The 19,440-nt window shown below is 47.2% G+C and overlaps 1 protein-coding gene across 10 annotated transcripts in view; it reads right to left on the bottom strand.

Moving 5' to 3' along the window:
• Positions 1-15,340, bottom strand: part of RFX2 (regulatory factor X2) — a 33,871-nt gene extending 18,531 nt beyond the window's left edge. The window contains exons 1-5 of one of the 10 annotated variants that reach the window (XR_005956334.1): positions 15,159-15,304; positions 12,251-12,340; positions 11,228-11,307; positions 9,138-9,411; positions 4,665-4,739 (exon numbers count right to left, since the gene is read on the bottom strand). Coding sequence is in view for 9 of the 10 variants with exons in the window: in XM_041482062.1 (XP_041337996.1) it covers positions 4,665-4,739; positions 9,138-9,411; positions 11,228-11,307; positions 12,251-12,340; positions 15,159-15,263 (624 nt within the window). In the remaining variant the exon portion in view is untranslated. Of the gene's footprint in view, positions 1-4,664; positions 4,740-9,137; positions 9,412-11,227; positions 11,308-12,250; positions 12,341-15,158 lie in introns of all 10 variants that reach the window. The other 9 variants (XM_041482062.1, XM_041482002.1, XM_041481993.1 and 6 more) reach the window with 9 other exon arrangements.
• Positions 15,341-19,440: the final 4,100 nt, after the last annotated feature.

Genomic DNA, 19,440 nt, shown 5'->3' with positions numbered 1-19,440 from the left:
TCTGTCCTGCTTTTCAGGAGCCTCTTCTCCTCCTCCCGCCTTCCCCCAGCTCCACTCCACCCAGGGCACTCTCTGAGGTGATCCCTACTCCAAACCCCAAGAGAAGTTTGTTAATTCCAAGAGATGCTTTGTTAATGATCCATAATGACCCTTCCTGCTCCCACCTGCAGCACAGACACCCCTGGAAGCCCCAAAAAGTCTTTCTGTGGCCCTGGGCCTCCCCCAGCCATTCAGCTCCCTCTAACAAAAGTGGACCCCATTGGTTTTGCCATAAAACACCAGCAAGAATTCAGTTTTTTAAGTTGACCACATCCATGTTAATTTTGGCCCATCCCCTATGTTTAAGAGATTATTGCTTAAGATCCTTTCAAATTTTTTAAGCCAGGTATTTTATTTATCCTATGGAAGATACTGGATGTGCATCAGCTATTTATCCCCTAAATCTTAATCCTTAAGCCTTAAAAAAAATATAAAAGTTGTGTATTGCTACGGAAAATCCAGATACAGATAAGCCCTCTCATTTAAATTTGATCCTGGGCATTTTTATTCTAATCTCTGATATTTCTAGAAAATTCCCTTCATCTCCCAGCTTCCTTTTCCTGCAAATGTCTTTTTATATTCCCTCAAACATAGCAGAGTTTCACAATATGAACTCCCACTATTGAATTAGAAATTTATTATGAAGAACACAAAAGAGCTTGAAACAGAGATCTGTCAGAATAGAAATAATTTTCCAAACGTGATTTTTGTTCTTCCTGCACAACTAATAACACATTGGGCACTTAAAATGAGAAAATTAAAAGCTCTTTCCATTTGAATATCTTCTGTTTGCTTTCTGAATTTTGCTCAGTTGTGACAATCAGATATTCCCCAGTTTATTTCTGTTTATGCCATGATCAGGTTCAATAAAATCACTCTACAGCCATATGCTGCTGTGGTTGTTATTGGCACTACAGGGGAACATTTAATTTTCATTTCTACCTTAACTTTATTTCTATCTGACTGTTTGAAAAAAAAAAAAAAAACACTGGCAAAAACCTTATCCTGGTTCGATCCAAGAGTGGAAAAAGCCACTCATGGGGCTGGCTGAGAAAATAAAAACTTTTTTTTTTTGAAGGTGCAGGTTTGGAGACGTTTTCTTGTGGTCACTTCTATGAAATATAAAACAGAAACCATTTGTGGGTCACATTTAAGGTGTTTTTAGCTGGGATCACAACAAGCAGGCTCCTAAATTTCCACTCAGTCGAGCTCAGGGTTAGGACAGAGTCATTCACTCACAGGAAAGAATTCCAGTGGGGTTATTTGGTGGTTTTTGGTATTTCATTTTGCAGATAATGAGGAAAAATTACATTTTCTCCCTACTCCTACTCGTGCTGTGGATACCCCACAGCCACAGGGCCTCAACTCCTCCAACTTCAGGCTCTTGTGTACAAAAATTGCAAAAAATTATTTTTCTCTGATTTCTTTGCATCATCTACAAGCTCATAACTGGCAAAGAAATAATCCCAATCCCAAAGAAATAATCCCAGAGATAATGCCACTGTCAGCTGCAGTCACACTGACATGGTTTCACCAGAACCATCCTGTGCCACTGGGGCTCAGCAGGAGCTTCACTCCCCATTGCATCTTTCAAATGCACTTAAATAACCTCCCAGGGAGGTCTGGAAGCCAAATTCAGTTATCAAGCTCCATTTCATATTGATTTCAGTTAAATTATGTGAAAAATTCCCTCTGGAATGAGACACCTTTAATTGTCCTCATTTTTTTTTTTTTTTTTAAACCCCAAAGATTCCTGGCATGAACCACCTGCTGATGGTAACAAAATAAACCTCATCACCCCAAGAATTTGCACATTTCCAAAAAGCCAAATTTAAAACAAGGGACAGAAGACAATGAAGAACTCTGCAACTTTAAAACTCAGAGCAATTAAGTCACAACTAAGTGCAATTAAAGGCATCTCCCCATTTCCTCTTGCTTTTGTCAAGCTGGAATTTGCTTTCAGCCATGACAAATTGCAGTCACCTGCTCCTCCAGCAGGAGCCTGCCAGTCCTGTGTGCCAGCCATGGGGAATTTGGGATGGGTAAAGCTCTCCCTGCTGTTGTGGTTCTGTTCTTTGCCATGAAGAGCTGGGAACTGGAACGTCCTGCAGAGCAGAACCTTTTGTACCACAGCAGAGCTGGGTTCAGCACTGGGGGTCACTGGGATGTCCCACACCTGCACTGGGAGCCAGCTCTGGCCACCTGCAATCTCCAGGTGGTGGCTGCTCCATCCCTGGAGCATCCAAGGCTGGGTGGACAGAGCTCTGAGCATCCAAGGCTGGGCTGGACAGAGCTCTGAGCATCCCTGGAGCATCCAAGGCTGGGCTGGACAGAGCTCTGAGCATCCCTGGAGCATCCAAGGCTGGGTAGAACAGAGCTCTGAGCATCCAAGGCTGGGCTGGACAGAGCTCTGAGCATCCTGGAGGATTCAAGGCTGGGTTGGACAAAGCTCTGAGCATCCCTGGAGGATCCAAGGCTGGGTTGGACAGAGCTCTGAGCATCCCTGGAGCATCCAAGGCTGGGCTGGACAGAGCTCTGAGCATCCAAGGCTGGGTAGGACAGAGCTCTGAGCATCCTGGAGGATTCAAGGCTGGGTTGGACAAAGCTCTGAGCATCCCTGGAGGATCCAAGGCTGGGTAGAACAGAGCTCTGAGCATCCAAGGCTGGGCTGGACAGAGCTCTGAGCATCCCTGGAGCATCCAAGGCTGGGCTGGACAGAGCTCTGAGCATCCCTGGAGCATCCAAGGCTGGGTGGACAGAGCTCTAAGCATCCAAGATTGGGTTGGACAGAGCTCTGAGCACCCAAGGCTGGGTAGGACAGAGCTCTGAGCACCCTGCTCTGGTGGAAGGTGTCCCTGCCCATGGCAGGAGGTTGGAATTAAATGAGAATGAGCTTTAAGGTCCTTTCCAACCCAAACCATCCTGGTCCAGCTCCTGCTCAATCAGGGTGCCCTTCCCTGGGCTCAGGTCCCTCACTCAGAGGAGTCCTCAAAGAACCTCCCCATGCAGAGGCTGCAGAGCCTCCCTGGGCAATGGCACTGCAGCTCCTCCAGCTCTGGAACTGCCTGATCTGGTTCCCCAGTGTGCTGTGTCCCCTTCAGGCACTGCTCATCCCCATTTTTATTCCCACATGTCCCCAGACACTCCCTGAGCAGGGACACTGGGGACAGCAAAGACCTGTAGGGTTCCTCAGCCCAGGACCTGCACCTTGTGCCTGGAGCTGCACCTTCAGAGGGACCAGCTGGGGGTGGATGTGTCACTCATGCTCAGGAAGGAGTTTGTTTGTGCCCACACATGCTCAAGAAGGAGTTTCTCTGCTCCAGAATTTGTGAGAGCACTTAAACCTTAGGCCAGACTATGAATCACAACCTAGACCAGAAGTTCTGCACTTCTAACCCTGCAAGACCAGGGTGGGGAAGGTGTGATCAGGGGCTGGATGAGGCCCCCACTCCCATCCTGCATTGCTTGTGGTCAGTGAAATCTCTTTTCTACCTTTTGCTCTCTTTCCTCTGCCCTTTTCCTGATTTTTTTCCAAACCTTGTCCTCGATGAAGAAGAAAAATCCTGCAGAGCAGGACTTGCACAATCCTTGTGCAGCACTTGAGGAGTATGAGCCTGGGGTGGGAGGGATGCTCAGAACAGGAACTGCCTGATCCTGCAGGTTTGTGTTTCCCCAGCTACAACCAGAAACCTTCACTCTCCACCAGCTGAAATAAAGTTTGAGCTCCCCCAGGAGCCCTGGCCTGGAGCTTGAAATCAGAATCAAGAATCAGACTGGTTTAAAACTCCTTTTGTTGTCTCAGGATATTTATCTAGAGTGAAGAAGCCAAAGATTTTTACTTTTTGCCTCAAGAATGACAACAAACCAGCCCCCAAACCCAGAAAAAACCTGTTAGAGTAGAGAAACACCACTTTGTGCATGGGATTTATGGGTGCAGGACATGCTTGAGCTTCATCCAAACACAGGGAAAACAAAGTCCAGGGACCCCAACATTCCCTGGATCAACCCAAATCTCACCCAAGCATGTGCTCATCCCTCAGTGCTCCTGCCTGGGAGCCACAAACCAGGATGCAAAGGCCCAGCAGAACAGTGGGAATATCACACAAAGCAGGGAAATCGTTGGCAGAGTGAGAGAGAGGCCCAGCACATGGATTCAGCACAGCATTGTGACAGGAATGGGCTTCCTGAGGCACAGAGAGAGGGAAAAAAAGGCATTCAGAGGCTTTTGGTGCGTGCTGGCTGAGGAGGATCTGTCACAATTCACACCAAGTCATGGCTCTGGATTTAAAAGTAATTTTCCAGCCACGTTTCACTTCCAGTGAAAGGAAAAGAACTTCCTCCAATGTGTTTACCTGATTGCCAGCAATTTTTATTGCAAGAGAGATGAAATAAATAAACACATATTTTTATTTATTATAAATAAATAACAGACTCCTGAGCATCTCAGCAGCAAACATTATCATAGGGCACTTTTTGCAGCCTATTTTTCCTTGGGAATGGGCTGGTTTGGGCAGCACAGCTCAATCACAGGCTGCTTTTGAGTGCCTCATGCTGTTGAATACACCAAAGAAATAATTCTCCTACCAAAGCAGGGGAAAAGGTTGTAAATTCTGATTGCAACTTACATGGCTGTTGAGCAAACTGCTTTTGTGTGATGTAATCCCTTCATTTTTTTGTAGGTTTTCAATCGCCATTTCAAGCTAAAGAAAAACGTGCACAGGAGAGAGAAAAAAAAAAAAAAAAGGAAAAAGAAAGGAAATCAGATAGTTAGCAACAGCCAGGATTATTGTTTCTTTATTAATATTTGAATGATTAATGCTTTTTTATCAACAAGCTGGTGAAAAAGAGGCAAACAGATGTGGATGGAGCTGCAGAGGCGTTACTGGGACATGCAAATGGACACACAGCAGGAATCCCCACAGGGGTGACAAAGCAAGGCCAGGGGGCTTTATCTTCCACTAAAAGCACTGCCTATTTATTTAAAAAAAACCAATTTTCCTCCTCTTTTTCCCTTCCTGCCGAGAGCAAAGCATCACCAGGCAGATCCATTGCAGAGATTGGCTGCAGAGCTGGACCCAGGGCTTCCAAGGAGAGCTGGCAGTAATGACTTGGTTACTCTTACCTCTTCATATTTTGTCAAAAACCCTAAAAAATTAACTAAAGCTGGGGTGCAAAGAGCGTGCACGAGCAGGAATGGATGAAGGTTCTCTGCTGCTGAGAGCTGCAAAGGGAAGAAGGCAGGAGCCAGCTTTCAGCTGGGTGAGTTCTGCCCCAAAAGCCAGGATGGAACATTTGGTGCTACCTGCGCTGGTTTCTATTGATCTCAGAGCAGCCAAGGTGAGGCTTTCTGGCTCCTGAGGAGCCCCTCACCCCCTGGCTGGCTCCTGCTCCCCTTCAGCCCAGCTGTGGCTGCTGCCTGGTGCCTCAAGCCTCTCCTGAGCCTTTCTTGTCTTCTCCATTCTGCTGCTGGGGCAGAACCTGGGCTCCTTTAGCAGATGGCTGCTGGTCCCAAAGCTGCAGTACTCCTCTACAAACTTTTTGCAAGAAAAAAAATCCCCAAACGTCCCCAAACCCCACATTAGAGCCTGGCAGGAGCAGAACCTGCTTGTCTCCAGCAGATGTTCCCAAACCCCGTTTGAGGTGTCCCAAACCCCGTTATCTGTGCCCTGGCAGGACAAGCACACAGAACCTGCAGCCAGAGCTCTGCTCTGTCCTCATTTAACACCTTGTGGGCACACCCACAAAACATCTGCAGATGATCTGTGCATGGCCTGCTGCCCACACTGACAGCCTGCACTGACTCACCCCACAGTGGAGATTAGGGCTGGGATAAACCCAGCCCTTCACAAAGCCAGGCTGTGCCACAGCAGGGTGGCAGAGCAGAACACATCAGACCCAGCTTCTGAAGTGACATCCAGCAACCACAGGCACGGTGCCACGGCCAGGTGTGAAGGTGGCACCACTTCCAGCACTCCCTTGGTCCTACCCCAAAGTGGAACCACTTCTTGAGGGGTTCTCCCCCAATTCAGGCTGAGATTAGTGGGGTTCCACTGCCTCACACCTCACCCCATTCAGGGCCAGATTAGTGGGGTTCCACTGCCTCACACCTGCCCCAATTCAGGCCCACATTAGTGGGGTTCCACTGCCTCACACCTGCCCCAATTCAGGCCCACATTAGTGGGGTTCCACTGCCTCACACCTCCCCCAGTTTAGGCCCACATTAGTGGGGTTCCACTGCCTCACACCTCACCCAGTTTAGGCTGAGATTAGTGGGGTTCCACTGCCTCACACCTCCCCCAGTTTAGGCCCAGATTAGTGGGATTCCACTGCCTCACACCGTGATGGACCACGAGGAACCACAGCCTGAGCGCTGACACAGCCTTCAGGAAATGAGTCAGAGGCAGAGGGAGACCCAATTTCCTTCCTCTGCTCAGGGCCTGTTTGAGCAGCAGCTCTGAGGCAAGCACAGAAATGCTGCCTGGCCTTTTGCTGTTGGCAGGTGTCCCATCCTAAAGGACACCATCATCTGCAATAAAAACTGTCACAGGGGAAAGACCAAAAGCTCTTAAGCAGCTCTGCAGGAAGGTGAAGAGCTCTGAGGAACCACTTGTGGGAGGTCTCAAGGATTTCCCCTCTTGGTCCAGACTAATTGAGGTGAAGATTAATGATGCTGTGTTGGCACAGATACTGAATGTTCCCTGTGCTGTTTCAGCCCATCTGGTGGAGCAGAACATTGGTGTTCCAGCAGAGAGGGAAGGTTTCCTAAGAGGTTTCTTGAAGTATCTGAAGATTTTTCTTTAGTGCACACAGACTTTACCAAACATCTCTCAGCTTCCTAAGCACCACTGCTAATCCTGAAATACTCCCTTGTTTCTATTCTCCTCTGGAGGTGCCCTCCTTGCCCTCAACACCTCCAATCCCTCTCCTTCCCCAGCACTGACCACTCTGATGTCCATCCCCAAGGCCAGGGCAAACCCTTTGGCTTCCCTGGCTCCACCTGCACCAGCTCTGCTTTCCTTTCCTCCCACAGAGCTCCCAGTCCTGCCCCACCACATTTTGCCAGAGTCCCTCTGGCCTCTTTAACACCAGCCTTTCCCAGGCTCTCTTTAGGCTGGACATTAAAACAGAAAATAAAGTTCCTGCCCACGGATTTAATTCAGTCCCTGCTGTCCTTAAGCCACCCTTCCCTTCTGGTGGGTGCCCAGAGCAGCTGTGGCTGCCCCTGGATCCCTGGCAGTGCCCAAGGTCAGGCTGGACAGGGCTTGGAGTGACCTGGGACAGTGGGAGGTGTCCCTGCCATGGCAGGGGTGGCACTGGATGGGCTCTAAGGTCCCAAACCAAATGACTCCAGGATTAATTCCAAGCAGTCCAGGCACTGCTCCATCCCCCTGTGACCCTGGGCTGAGCTGGAAGGACTGACAGCCACACACAGACACAGCTCTGGACTGCCTGCCAGGCTCTTTCTCTCCTTTTCCAGCCCTTCCTCAGGTATTTTGTGTTAAGATACTTTCAGAAAGCTCATTTGTACATGCAACAGAGTGGATTTATCTCAGATGTATTTCCATAAAGGTCACTTTCTAATGTTTGGGGGTTTTTTTTGGTTGTTTTTTTTTTTTTTTTTTTTTTTTTTTCTGAACAGCCTTATCTCATGTAATAACCACCAACTAAATCCACTCATGGGATATTTCTACTGACATATTTTCCACTTGGGTTTTTATATTGTGCTCATCACCATGGAAATTACAAAAACCCCAAGCAACAACAACAAAAAAATCCTCCAAAAATCCAAGAGTAAAGTTGTGCAGTTTTGTAAGATGCAGTCCCACACAGGTGATGCTTCCAAATAATAAATTTGAGCAAAACCCAAATTGTCCAGTGCTAATTTTTAACTATGAACAGTTAAAATACACACACACACACACACACACACACAATTATCATCCAAGAAAAGAACCTCAGCATCTGTCATTTTCTCTTCCACCCAAACCAAGGACTTTTCCCCTATGCCTGCCCAAGTCAGAGCACAGTTACTACACGATCAAAGCAACCTTTCAAGGCACAAAGATTCAAAAAAATACAAAGTCTATATTCAAAAACTCAGTGAGAAAAGAAAGCACAACTTAACAGGCCAGATTTACATGAGTTCTCAGTAGCAACAGCTCCTGTTTTCCTCCCTAGTGATGCTGCTCACATTTTAAATTCTGGCTACATACCCTGAATTACACCTACATTAGTATTTATATTTATATATGAATGCATAAACACACAGAAGTCTGCAGAGGGAGGTGAGCAGTGTCCCAGGAAATGAGCTGCAAGCACTCCTGGCAGCTGCCAAGGGCTGGGAGATTCCCAAATGAAAGCCCTTACTGCAAAAAGGCTGTTTTGGGTGAAGAGCTGCAAGCCCTCAGTCCCACACAGCTGTGCTCCCAGCACCTGCCACCTCAGCTGGCAGCTGGAGGGACACCACTGAAAGAAATCAGAACTTTAAACCATTTCTGTTTGATCAGTATCACCCCTAAAAGACATTTTCTTAACATATGGCAAGGACAGAATACACAATGGTGTAGGAGATATATACAAAAAGGCTTTTTGATCACTGTGCACTCAGCATAATCAGCGTGAACATAACTTATGTGCTAATTATCCAATGGGTTAAGGAAGAATTTCTCAGGTCTCTTCAGAATTGAAGACATATTTCAATATTTTAGGTAAGCATGTGAGAGACGTTTGACTTAGTAGAAAATGTAAATAGAGACAAATTTTTAGTAGAAAATGTAAACAGGGTCAAATCTTTAAAAACCAAAATATTTTGTTTGGGAGGGAAAAAACCCAAACCAAATCTAATGCTTTATTAATATTTGAATGATTAATGCTTTCTCTTCTCTAATGCTGCATCATTTCAGCGATCTGAGCGAGAGGAAGAGACCAAACTGAAAAATAAGTGTAGTACACCAGTGTCTATTCTCCCCCTTGCACTCACGGCAGGTTACAGACATAAACAGTGATAATGCCAGGTCAGTTTAATTTTCTGAAGGCTTTTCAGTTCCCTTTGGAATCATTCCTGGCCCCCGAGCTGTGGTGCCTGCAGGGCTACATACCGTTGCTGGAGAGGAGCGTGAGGTGTGTGACAGAGAATGTCTAGAGTTCTCCAGCCCCCCATGAATGAGATAGGCTCCCGAGCCGGAGAGGATCTGACTTCCCCCAATGTCCATGGTGATGCCCACCATGTTGTGAGAGGGAATGGCTGTAGGAGAGGATGTCGCTGTAGTCACCTGAGCTCCTCCTCCTCCTCCTCCCTGCGCTTCGAAATAGGGCGCGGCGCTGGCGGGGGCGTAAATCTGCGCCTCGCTGCTGTAGGAGTAGGCAGCTCGTCTGTGCAGGGGACAAAAGAGAGGAGCTGGCAGAGGGAATCCTGTGCTGGACAGCTTCAGAAAGCTCGATTAGTGTCAGAGAAATCCTGGTGTTATAGGTTAACCCCTGTGTTCGCCACCAAGAAGATAATTCTTGTTCACAACCCCATAGGCATGGTAAGGTGAGAACAAGAAACATACCACACCTCCATCATTCCTCAGCTGTCTCTTAATCCAACAGAGATTAAAGAGCAAAACCAAGCTAACCTCTGTAATCCCATTTTGTCCATTTCCAAATAAAATTTTTCCTGTGATTATAGCCCTGCTGCATGTGGCAACCCCATAGGCATGGTAAGGTGGGAACAAGAAACATAGCATACCTCCATCAACCCTCAGCTGTCTCTTAATCCAACAGAGACTAAAGAGCAAGACCAAATTGGCCTCTGTAATCCCATTTTGGACATTTCCAAATAAAATTTTTCCTGTTCCCACTGTAAGATTATAGCCCTGCTGCAGGTGGCAACACCATAGGCATGGTAAGGTGAGAACAAGAAACATACCACACCTCCACCATTCCTCAGATGTCTCTTAATCCAACAGAAACTAAAGAGCAAGACCAAATTGGCCTCTGCAATCCCACTTTGGACATTTCCAAATAAAATTTTTCCTGTAAGATTATAGCCCTGCTGAGGGTGGCAACCCCAGAGGCATGGTAAGGTAGGAACAAGAAACATAACTCACCTCTATCAACCCTCAGCTGTCTCTTAATCCAACAGGGACTAAAGAGCAAGAATGAATTAGCCTCTCTAATCCCATTTTGTCCATTTCCAAATAAAACTTTTCCTGTTCCCACTGTCCTCACCCACATCAACAGATGCTGGTAAAAATTATTTTAATTTCTTTTTTTGAGAAGTAAGGGTAAATTATCTGAATCAAAAATAAGAGTTAATTGTTCGAGCCAAATGATTTATACAAAAGGAAAAGGGGGGTTTGTTATAGATAAGTAATGTTATAGTTAGCTCTCACAGCTAAGAGATAGATATTCTTTAGATGAGCCACGTGGCTGGTAGTCACAAGGACTCCCAGTGCTGAAAACCTTTTCCTTATTCAAAAAATTATTTTAAAAATTATTTTAAAAAAATTTATTAAATTCCTTATTGAAAAAAATTTCTTTGTTGTAATTTGTGTTAAGGTTTAATAAACCTTTGGAATTTTAAAAGTGAGCAGTTGTTTCTCACAGTGGGGTTTGCTCTGTTGGAATGGGATTGATTGGCCCCGCAGCACAAGCTCATGGTGAGGGCAGTTCCTTGTGTGGAACTGGGGTGAGGAAGGCCAAAAAGAGGCACAAAATGGGGCACAGCAGGCAGGAGGAAGAGGAAATTCTAAGGGCAGAGAAGCTTGGCACAGTTGTGGCTGCCCCATCCCTGGAAGTGTCCAAGGCCAGGCAGGATGAGGATGGAGCAGCCTGGGATGATGGAAGGTGTTGAGGAGTTAGAAGGAGATGGGCTTGAAGGTCTTTTCCAACCCAAGCCATTCTGGGATTCCTTTACTCTATAAAATCTTCCAACAGCCCCCTTTTCCTCCAAAAGTTCCACTCCTAAAGCTGCCCATGTCACCACACAAAGTGCTCAGCACAGGGGAGCACCAGCCCAGGATTCCCTGGAGGACAGTCCCTCCATGAGGACAACACCCCCAGGCTGGAAACCACCCTCACACCAAACACAACACCTGAAACAGCTCCTCCTCTTCCTCCTTCCACGGTGGGGCTGGGGATGGAAGGAGCCTGGGGGAGGGAAGGGCTGGGAGGTGGGAGGGGGACAGCTCGGAGAGGTTCTTACATGGTTCCGTTGGTATAAACAGCTTCTCCTCCTTCCACATACTGCACCTGGGCTGGATAAACGTGCTGCACAGACTGCACCTGCAACAGGCAGCAAGAGGTCAGGGATTGCTCAGGAAATGCTGCTTAAACTGCACAACTCCAACCTTACCTTAAAAAAAAATTAAAAAAAAAAATAAAACACCCTCCCTGCCTCCCCTTCCCTCCCCTCCATGCTCAGGAATGCCAAAGAAAGGAGGTTTTTATTTTCAAAGGTCAAGTTAAAATAGATAAATAAGTGGTTGCTCCACGAGAAGTGGAAACAATGGAGCTGGGTTTCCTCTGGACACGTGTCTGGGGCTGACTAATAGGGGTGAGCTCATGCTGCAGCCTTTCCTTCAGAGGGGAGCCTGTCAGTGTCCAGCTGCACCCCAGCCCCTTTTTTGTTGCTCTGGGAGGGAAGGAGTTGCCCTCTATCAAATTTTCTTTCCCCCCCTGAAATGGAGAAACCAAACAAAAAATCAGTAAAGGAAAAAATTAAGAAGGTCAGACTTGCTGCTCACATGGAGCAGCACCACATATCCCTGGTTTCTTAGGAAACAAGCCCTGGAAAAGGCAAAGTTCAAATAAATAAAAACACTTGCACAGCTCTCTGGCACCAAACCTTTCTATGGAGCCACGTGCAGGCAGTAAATTTGCTTAATTAAAAAAAAACCCCAATCATTTTGCCTCTAAAAAGCATCTTTACCAAAGGATTTAATTTTAATTTAACTTTGATTTAATAAATACTTTTAAGTTGAAAGCATCCATCAAATCTTCAAATACATGAAAGACAACAGCTACAGCAAAGGTTCTTCCTAAACTTCAAATATCTTGAGAGTTTCTTTTGTCATCAGTCTAAGAAAGGAGGAGAGAGCTGGAGAAAGTGATGCCTGCTCTGTGACTGCCACAGCCCTTTAATTAAGATTTTTGTAGATCTGGCACAGTTTCAGAAGTGGGACTGGGAGCTGTTGGTGCAGGGGAGTCTGTCCCCGGAGTTCATTACCTGCTGTGGAACCTGCTGGACTCTGGGAACAGAGATTTGCTGCATCTGTGCCCCTTTGGGAGCAGAGCCCGTGGCTTGGACCAAAACCCTCTGCAAGAAGAAGATACAGGAAGAGACAATTTCAGTCCATAACACAGGTGAGCCAGGTGTTCTCTTCCAAAATTTCATGGCCAGCTTGCCTCTGACACCAGCAGCAGCAGTGGCATCCTGTAATTAGTGCCCCTGTGGTCCCCATTTTGTCCATTTCCAAATAAAATTTTTCCTGTTCCCACTGTAAGATTATAGCCCTGCTGCAGGTGGCAGCCCCAGAGGCATGGTAAGGTGGGAGTAAGAAAGCCATACTACACCTCCATCATTCCTCAATTGTTTCTTAATCCAACAGAGACTAAAGAGCATGACCAAATTAGCCTCTTAATCTTAACAGCCTCTGTTCAGGCTGGGTGCACCAGCCTGAACTCAGCCCCCTGAATTTGGGAAATTTCTGACAGGAATCATCTTTAAACCTCCATGAAAGGATGTGGCAGTTCATTGATAAGCTCAGCCACAGCTGAACAAAAATCACTCCTCACACATCCACATTTGGCTGCCAAGTTCCTTCTCCTAGAGCTGCTAAACCCAACCACACTCTGCCTCCTGCAACAAGAAATCCCACCCAGCTTCTGCCAGCACCAAAGCTCAGGGGGTTCTGCAGTGCCACCAAGGGCACAGGGACATTTCATGGTGGTGGTGGCTCTGTCACTTCCATCATCCCTGTCTCACACTCCACTTTCTGAGGTTGTCAGCACATCTCAGGGTGCTCAGCACCTTCAGATCCAGCAAAACAAATGTGGGGATGTGGTGGATGGAGAGAAAGGATTCAGTGGGAGCAGAGCCAAGCATCTCCATGGCCTCTTAAACCTTCTCCAAGGAGACACATCCTTTAAAAACACCCAGGAGATTGGGTCTGTGCTGCTTTCCCCAGGAAAAATCCTGGGAGAGAAAATTATGTCTCTCTCTGTTCAGAGAATGCAAATACCACATGGGCCAACAGAACAAAGAGCCAGAAAACAATCCCAGAAGCAACCTTGAGAATTACTGGCTACCTGGGTATTTATGATGGATAACCATCATAAATAACTTCCATGGATAACTACCATGGATATTTATGATTTTTAGCCCTCCCAACTTATCTATGTAACAAGCAGAAATCCAATTCTAGCAGAATTAAAGGTTTATGACAATTGCCCAGATCTTCAGGCAGCTGCTCCATCTGCAGTCCCCAGGCTGCATTCCCTGGAGATCCTGCACTGAGATCCTACATTTATTTCAGCCATCACCTCGCCTGTTTTCCCTCACCAGTGCAGGGTGGGGACATCACAAGCCCTTTATGAAATCAGACCTTGGCAGTGCCACCTACATCAAAGATCCTTTCCTTTCTCCTACTTTTTTCCCATTTTATGGCACTGCTTTTGCCAAATGCCACATCCCTGGCCCAGCTCACTGCCCACTGCCTGTCCTGTGCTCTGCTATCACCTTCCAGCCAAGATAAGGAATCATCCCCAACCTGGAAGGTGAGGCCATCCTGCTCAAACCTAAAGGGGCACCAGTGCTCAACGAGCCCCAGGGCTGCAGCCTCACACCATTCCTGCTGGCAGCAGCTCATTCCCAGGGTTTTCTTTGTCCTGCTGGTGAGAAGGAAGGCTCTGGATGCTCCTCCTCTTCAGCAGTCTTCACTATCCCCTGGATTTTCCTTAATCCATGCAGTTCCATTCAGTGCTCCAGCACAGGCAGAGCGTGGATGGGTGATTTCATAATCCAAAGGTTTTCCAACCTTTGTTCACAGCCAAATCCACACTGTGATCCTGGAGACACCTGGCACTGCTGGTCACTGCTGTCCCCATCCCTGCTACACCAGCAGGGAGTGCTCTCCATGGATGGGAAGCTGGGAGGTGACAGCAGCACTCTGGATCACCCCATGGGGATGTCCATGGCTCCTGGAGAATCCAGTATTCCTTCAATTCCCAATCTTTAATTGCTCCTTTTCATCAGCATCCAATAGCAGCTGCTGCTGCTCACTTGGGAGTTGGAGAAGGATGAAGCTGAGTTACACCCACCCATCCTCTTATCCCTCCAGCTTCCTGAGACAGAAATTTCTTTTGCAAGTTCCCCAAAAGGCAGAAAAAGGAACAAAAAGGAACCAGTTTCACTTAACCCTTCCCATTTTGCATCGGGTGGTTCCTGTTCATCACTTGTCTCCTGTTGGGCCTCCCAAATGCAGCTTATTCGTGGGCATTAATCACAAATCCCCCTCTGCAAATTAAAATGTTGGGATCTGCCTACCCAAAGAAGCGACCATGGAATGGTTTGGGTTGGGAGGGACCTCAAGGCCCATCCACCTCCAGCCCTGGGAGCATCTCCGTGGCCTCCCCTGGACCTGCCCAAACCTGTCCATGCCCTTCTGGTGCTGGGGACCCAAACCTGTCCCCAGCAGGGCAGGGGAGGCCAGAGCAGAGGGACACAGTCCCTCCCTGAGCTGTGGCCACTCCTCTGTGGGGGCAGCACGCGGCTCCAGCATCAGCTCTGCCCTCACCTCTCAGGTACCTCTCAGCACTGTCCCACCTTCCCTGCTCTTACTGACACCCCAACCAGTGACAACAGGAAATTCACCCAAACAAACACCCAGCTGGCACAAAGTGACTCCCTTGGGGACCTAAATTAAACCCCAGACTCCACCTTTTAAAGCTTGCATGTGGATTGGGAGTGCTCAAACCCACAGGACAACACCTTTAGCAACAGGTTGTCCCCACTACCTCAAGGAGCTGATTAAAAACCTTCTCCCCACTATCAAAACCTGGGATTAAAATACATCTTCCAGGGAAAGCAGGGCTTTTCTCCATGGCAACAGCATCCCCAGCTGTGCACACCTTACCTGCTGCGAGGCTGGCACTGGCTGCACCACTGGTGCCTGCGCTGAGGCCGACGGGTGAAGAGCCACAGAAGCTGCTGAGTCTGATCCACCCTCTGGACTCTGCATGCTCACTGCTGGGGACAGCACAGGGACATCAGAGGGGACAGCACAGCACAGCCACACACCCCCAACCCATTTAAAGCAGGGGTAAAATCCCAGGGGAATATCCAGAGGGAAGGGAGGCAGCTCCCGTCCTACACACAGGGCTGGTTTTAGTCCCTGGAGCTAATTTTAATGCCGAATTATGTTAAGGAAAAAGAAAGTTGCACAATTGTTTCACAGAGAGGAGAGGGAAGGAACAGAAAATGCACTTCTATATTTAACTGAAAAGTGGTGTTGGAAAATCATTGTGTCACAGTGAGCATCACACATGATTGGGAAGAGTAGGGGCATATTTTTAAAATAATGCTTTCTCCCCCTCTGCCTTATCCCGTTTAACTACTGCCAAAAAAGCTTTTAATCAAACCTACATTTCACTGGGAAAGTGGGGTGGCCAGCTTGGGTTTGTAACCAGAAAAAATCAAGGATGAAGAGCACAAGAACAGCAATTCACCATCATTTTGGACCCCTGAAGCAGCATCTCCACCCTACCCAAAGCAGCATCTCCACCCTCCCATCCCTGTCCTTGCCCCAGAACCCCACAAGGTCCCCAGACAGCCACAGCATCACCCTCCAGTGCCACAAAGCCCTGCAGAGCTGATGGTGCCCTCAGCATCCTCAAATCCTGAGTGCCAGCTCTCCCTCCTGGCACTGTCCCAGCCCTGGGGACACCAGGGGATGCTGAGACAGCACACAATGGCATTTTGAGAGGTTTTTTTGGGGTGGGGGAGCCTTTTTTCCTTGGTTTCTTGTGAAACTTCCTGCTTAATAAACTATTTTAGGAGGGTTTCTGCTGTCACTTCAAAATCAAAAGGTTAAACGCATCCAGATTTTGGGCAGTGCCATTTCTGCTTTCTCAGCCTTGACTCCAAACAAGATTATTATGTCTTTTATTTCCCTTCTCCTGCCATTATTTAAACTTTTCCCTCACCTTTGTGCAAGCTAGGAGGAAAAAGGAAAAAATGAGAAACTGAAGGACATTGGACCTGCTCATTTATGTTCAAAAGAAATGCAAGGGGAGTGTGAAGTTACAGAATTTACCTGTTTATTCATTCAGCCTCTAACAAAACTCCCCAAAGATTAAAATTCTCCCAAAACCAGATTTTTAAGGTTTTTTTCCCCAATACTCCATACTCCCATTAGCAAATTACAATTACTCTCCCAACCTTCCCAAAACCCCAGAGCTTGCAAATCATTTTTCTCACATCTGAGAGAAAAAGTAGATACAGAACCCACAAAGTCACAGCTACCAGATTAATCCAACAAGCCAGAAAGAAGGGAAATTAAATCAATATTTATTCCTGTGTCCCCCCCAGGCCTCTCCAGCTGCCCTCAGCACCCCCATGCCTGCAGCTCTGCTATAAAAAGGCAGCACCTGCCTCTCCCCATCACTGCCTCTGCCTGGGTTTTAGCCAAAACCTCCCCGTGAGAAGATTCCAGTTGCAACAGCGCCGTGGGATCTGGAAAATAAAAATTCTCCCAGTAAATTTCAGCTCCTTGACTCCTCCAGCCCCAAATTATTTGCAGTTAAACACTGGGGCAGCACTGCTGGGTTTGGAATGCTCAGGTGGAGATGCTTGGGCAGGAGCGGGGGACACTTTTACCACATCTACTCCCCTAACTTTTCCAAAAGTGTTTATTTTCTGTCCCTTGTGCCCTGGGCTTGGTTTGCAGCTCTCCAGGGTTTTCTGAGTGCAAAATGTAGCATGGTGAGGTTACAGAAGAGAGATGGTGAGTTGACAAAGATATTTTAATCATCTACTAATGGTTCTGGCAGGGTCAGCTCTTGGCATTTTAGGTCTACACAAGGTCTCCTTTGAAGTGCAGCTCTAATCAGAAAAGAACACTTAGAAAAGATGGACTTTGATGATCCTTCTAAGTCCCTGCCAACCCAGAAAATTCCATGATTCTATGATTCAAATCACCAACAACTCATCTTTGCTGGCAATTTGTGTCTTCTGCTTTCCCTCAGTGGCCAGAAGAGAGCAGAGAGATGTGGGCAGGGTGGAAGGTGAATGAATTGTTTGCTGCCAAAAGAAATCCCCAGTGTGATTTTCAGGTTTGTTCCACGAGGCAGTGATGACAGCCAGACACAAAGGCTCCCAGGAAATCTGCAGATGGCACTTGCAGACAAGGTAGACAGACAGAGAAGTCCTGGACTGCCAAGCCACAAGTAACATGACTTGTTATTATTTTATTTATCAGTGCAACATCCTGGAGAAAGAATAATTCACTTCTCATTAAAGCCATCCTGCGCTTCCTGAGGATTGGATCCAGATCCGTGTGTGCCATCTGCTCTGGGTAATTTGTGCTGATGAAAAGCTGACAGCACACACAGAATTCCTGTGCTCCCAGAAACCAGCACGAGGTGCTGCAGAGCTCTGCTGATGCCCTGGCAGCACGGCTGCCAACCCAGCTGGCACCTGAGCCAAGGCTCCGAGGGTGGGGAGGGCATCGGCCGCAGGGAGGAGAGGAAATGTGGCACCCAAAGTCCTGCTCTTTCCCCTTCACCTTATTTTTATTTTTTAAGAACACATTTTTTAAGGTCACATGAATCAGAGGTGGGACTGGCATGGTTGGTTCTCACAGGATATTCACAGAATTCCAGAATCACTGGGCTGGGAGAGACCTTCAAGCTCATCGAGTCCAGGCCAGCCCCAACACCTCAACTAAACCCTGGCCCCCAGTGCCACATCCAGGCTTTGTTAAACACACCCAGGGATGGTGACTGCACCACCTCCCCGGGCAGCCATTGCAGAACTGTATCACCCTTTCTGTGAAAAACTTCTTCCTAATACCCAACCTGAATTTCCCTTGGTGCAGCTTGAGGCTGTGTGCTCTGGTTCTGTCAGTGCTGCCTGGAGGAAGAGCCCAACCCCAGCTGAGCACAGGCACCTTTCAGGTGTACCTGAAACCCTTCCACCTCTCAGGGAGTTGTAGAGAGTGATTTAGGTATTGTATTTCCATCATAGATTGGTTTGGCTGGAAGGGACTTTAAAGCCCATCCAGTGCCAGCCCTGCCATGGCAGGGACACCTCCCACTGTGCCAGGTCACTCCCAGCCCTGTCCAGCCTGGCCTTGGGCACTGCCAGGGATCCAGGGCCAGCCACAGTGCCAGGGCCTCACTGCCCTCACAGACAGGAATTCCTTCTTAATTTTGAATTTCTAATCTAGATCTGCCCTCCTTCACCTTAAAGCCATTCTCCTTGTCCTGGCACTGCATGGCTTTATAAAAAGTCCCTCTCCAGTTCTTTCATAGGCACCTTTTGGACACTACAAAGCTGCTACAAGGTCTCCTTACAGTGCATTTATTCAACACATTGGCATGTGCCAATGTGAGAGCACCCAGGGCCAGCTCTGGCTCCAGCCCCTCCTTCCCCTGGCTCTTTTGGGGTGCAGGGGATGCTGCTCCATCCCCTCTAGCACCTGAAGTGATGATGGTTGGGACTCGATGATCTTAAAGGTCTTTTCCAACTGAAATGACTCTATAAATACATCCTTCAGGCATCCAAAATCTCATTTAACATTTCCTCTACCTCCAGGCAGTCATTTTCCTGTTGGGTTTTTATGCCCCACATTTAAATCCCCTTTGAGAAGAAGTTGTTAAGCCCATTTATGAATGGCAAGGACAGGGGCACTGGATTTCTTACTCCTGGAGGTAATAACACCCACCAAGGTTTGTTTAAAGCTTAAATATAAGTAGCTATAAAAAAACCCCACTTTATCCCAGAGGTCAAATAATTGATTGTTCTTCCAACTAACAAAAAACTCACTGAGGATCTTTTCCTTTCCCTCATTTATATCCCAGTATTATATTCTATTTCAAAAGTCCTGCCAGAAATAAAAGGATGCAATGAAGGAATTTTATCCTTAAAGGATCTCCTCCTTTCCCCCCACTCCCCCTGCAAATTTGAACATTGAAAATATTTTGAAATGCTCCTCTTATCTCTGTTTCCCCAGCGTTTTGGAGCTGCTTTAGGTAGGAGAGATGAACAAAGGCAAGGCCATTTACATGGAGGCAGGGCTGCCTTATGAATGAAACATAGTTCATATTGTTTCCATGCTTACCAAAAACTGTTAAAAGCAGGCATGTAAGAAGAAATAATTGCTCTTTTTTTCACAGCTTGCTCTAGTCAGCTTAAAG

The sequence above is a fragment of the Pyrgilauda ruficollis genome, unplaced genomic scaffold (assembly GCF_017590135.1).
Source record: "Pyrgilauda ruficollis isolate IOZ18807 unplaced genomic scaffold, ASM1759013v1 scaffold115, whole genome shotgun sequence".
Lineage (NCBI taxonomy): Eukaryota > Metazoa > Chordata > Aves > Passeriformes > Passeridae > Pyrgilauda > Pyrgilauda ruficollis.
Note: the sequence above shows the minus strand (reverse complement) of the source record. Positions and strands in the feature narration are given on the sequence as shown.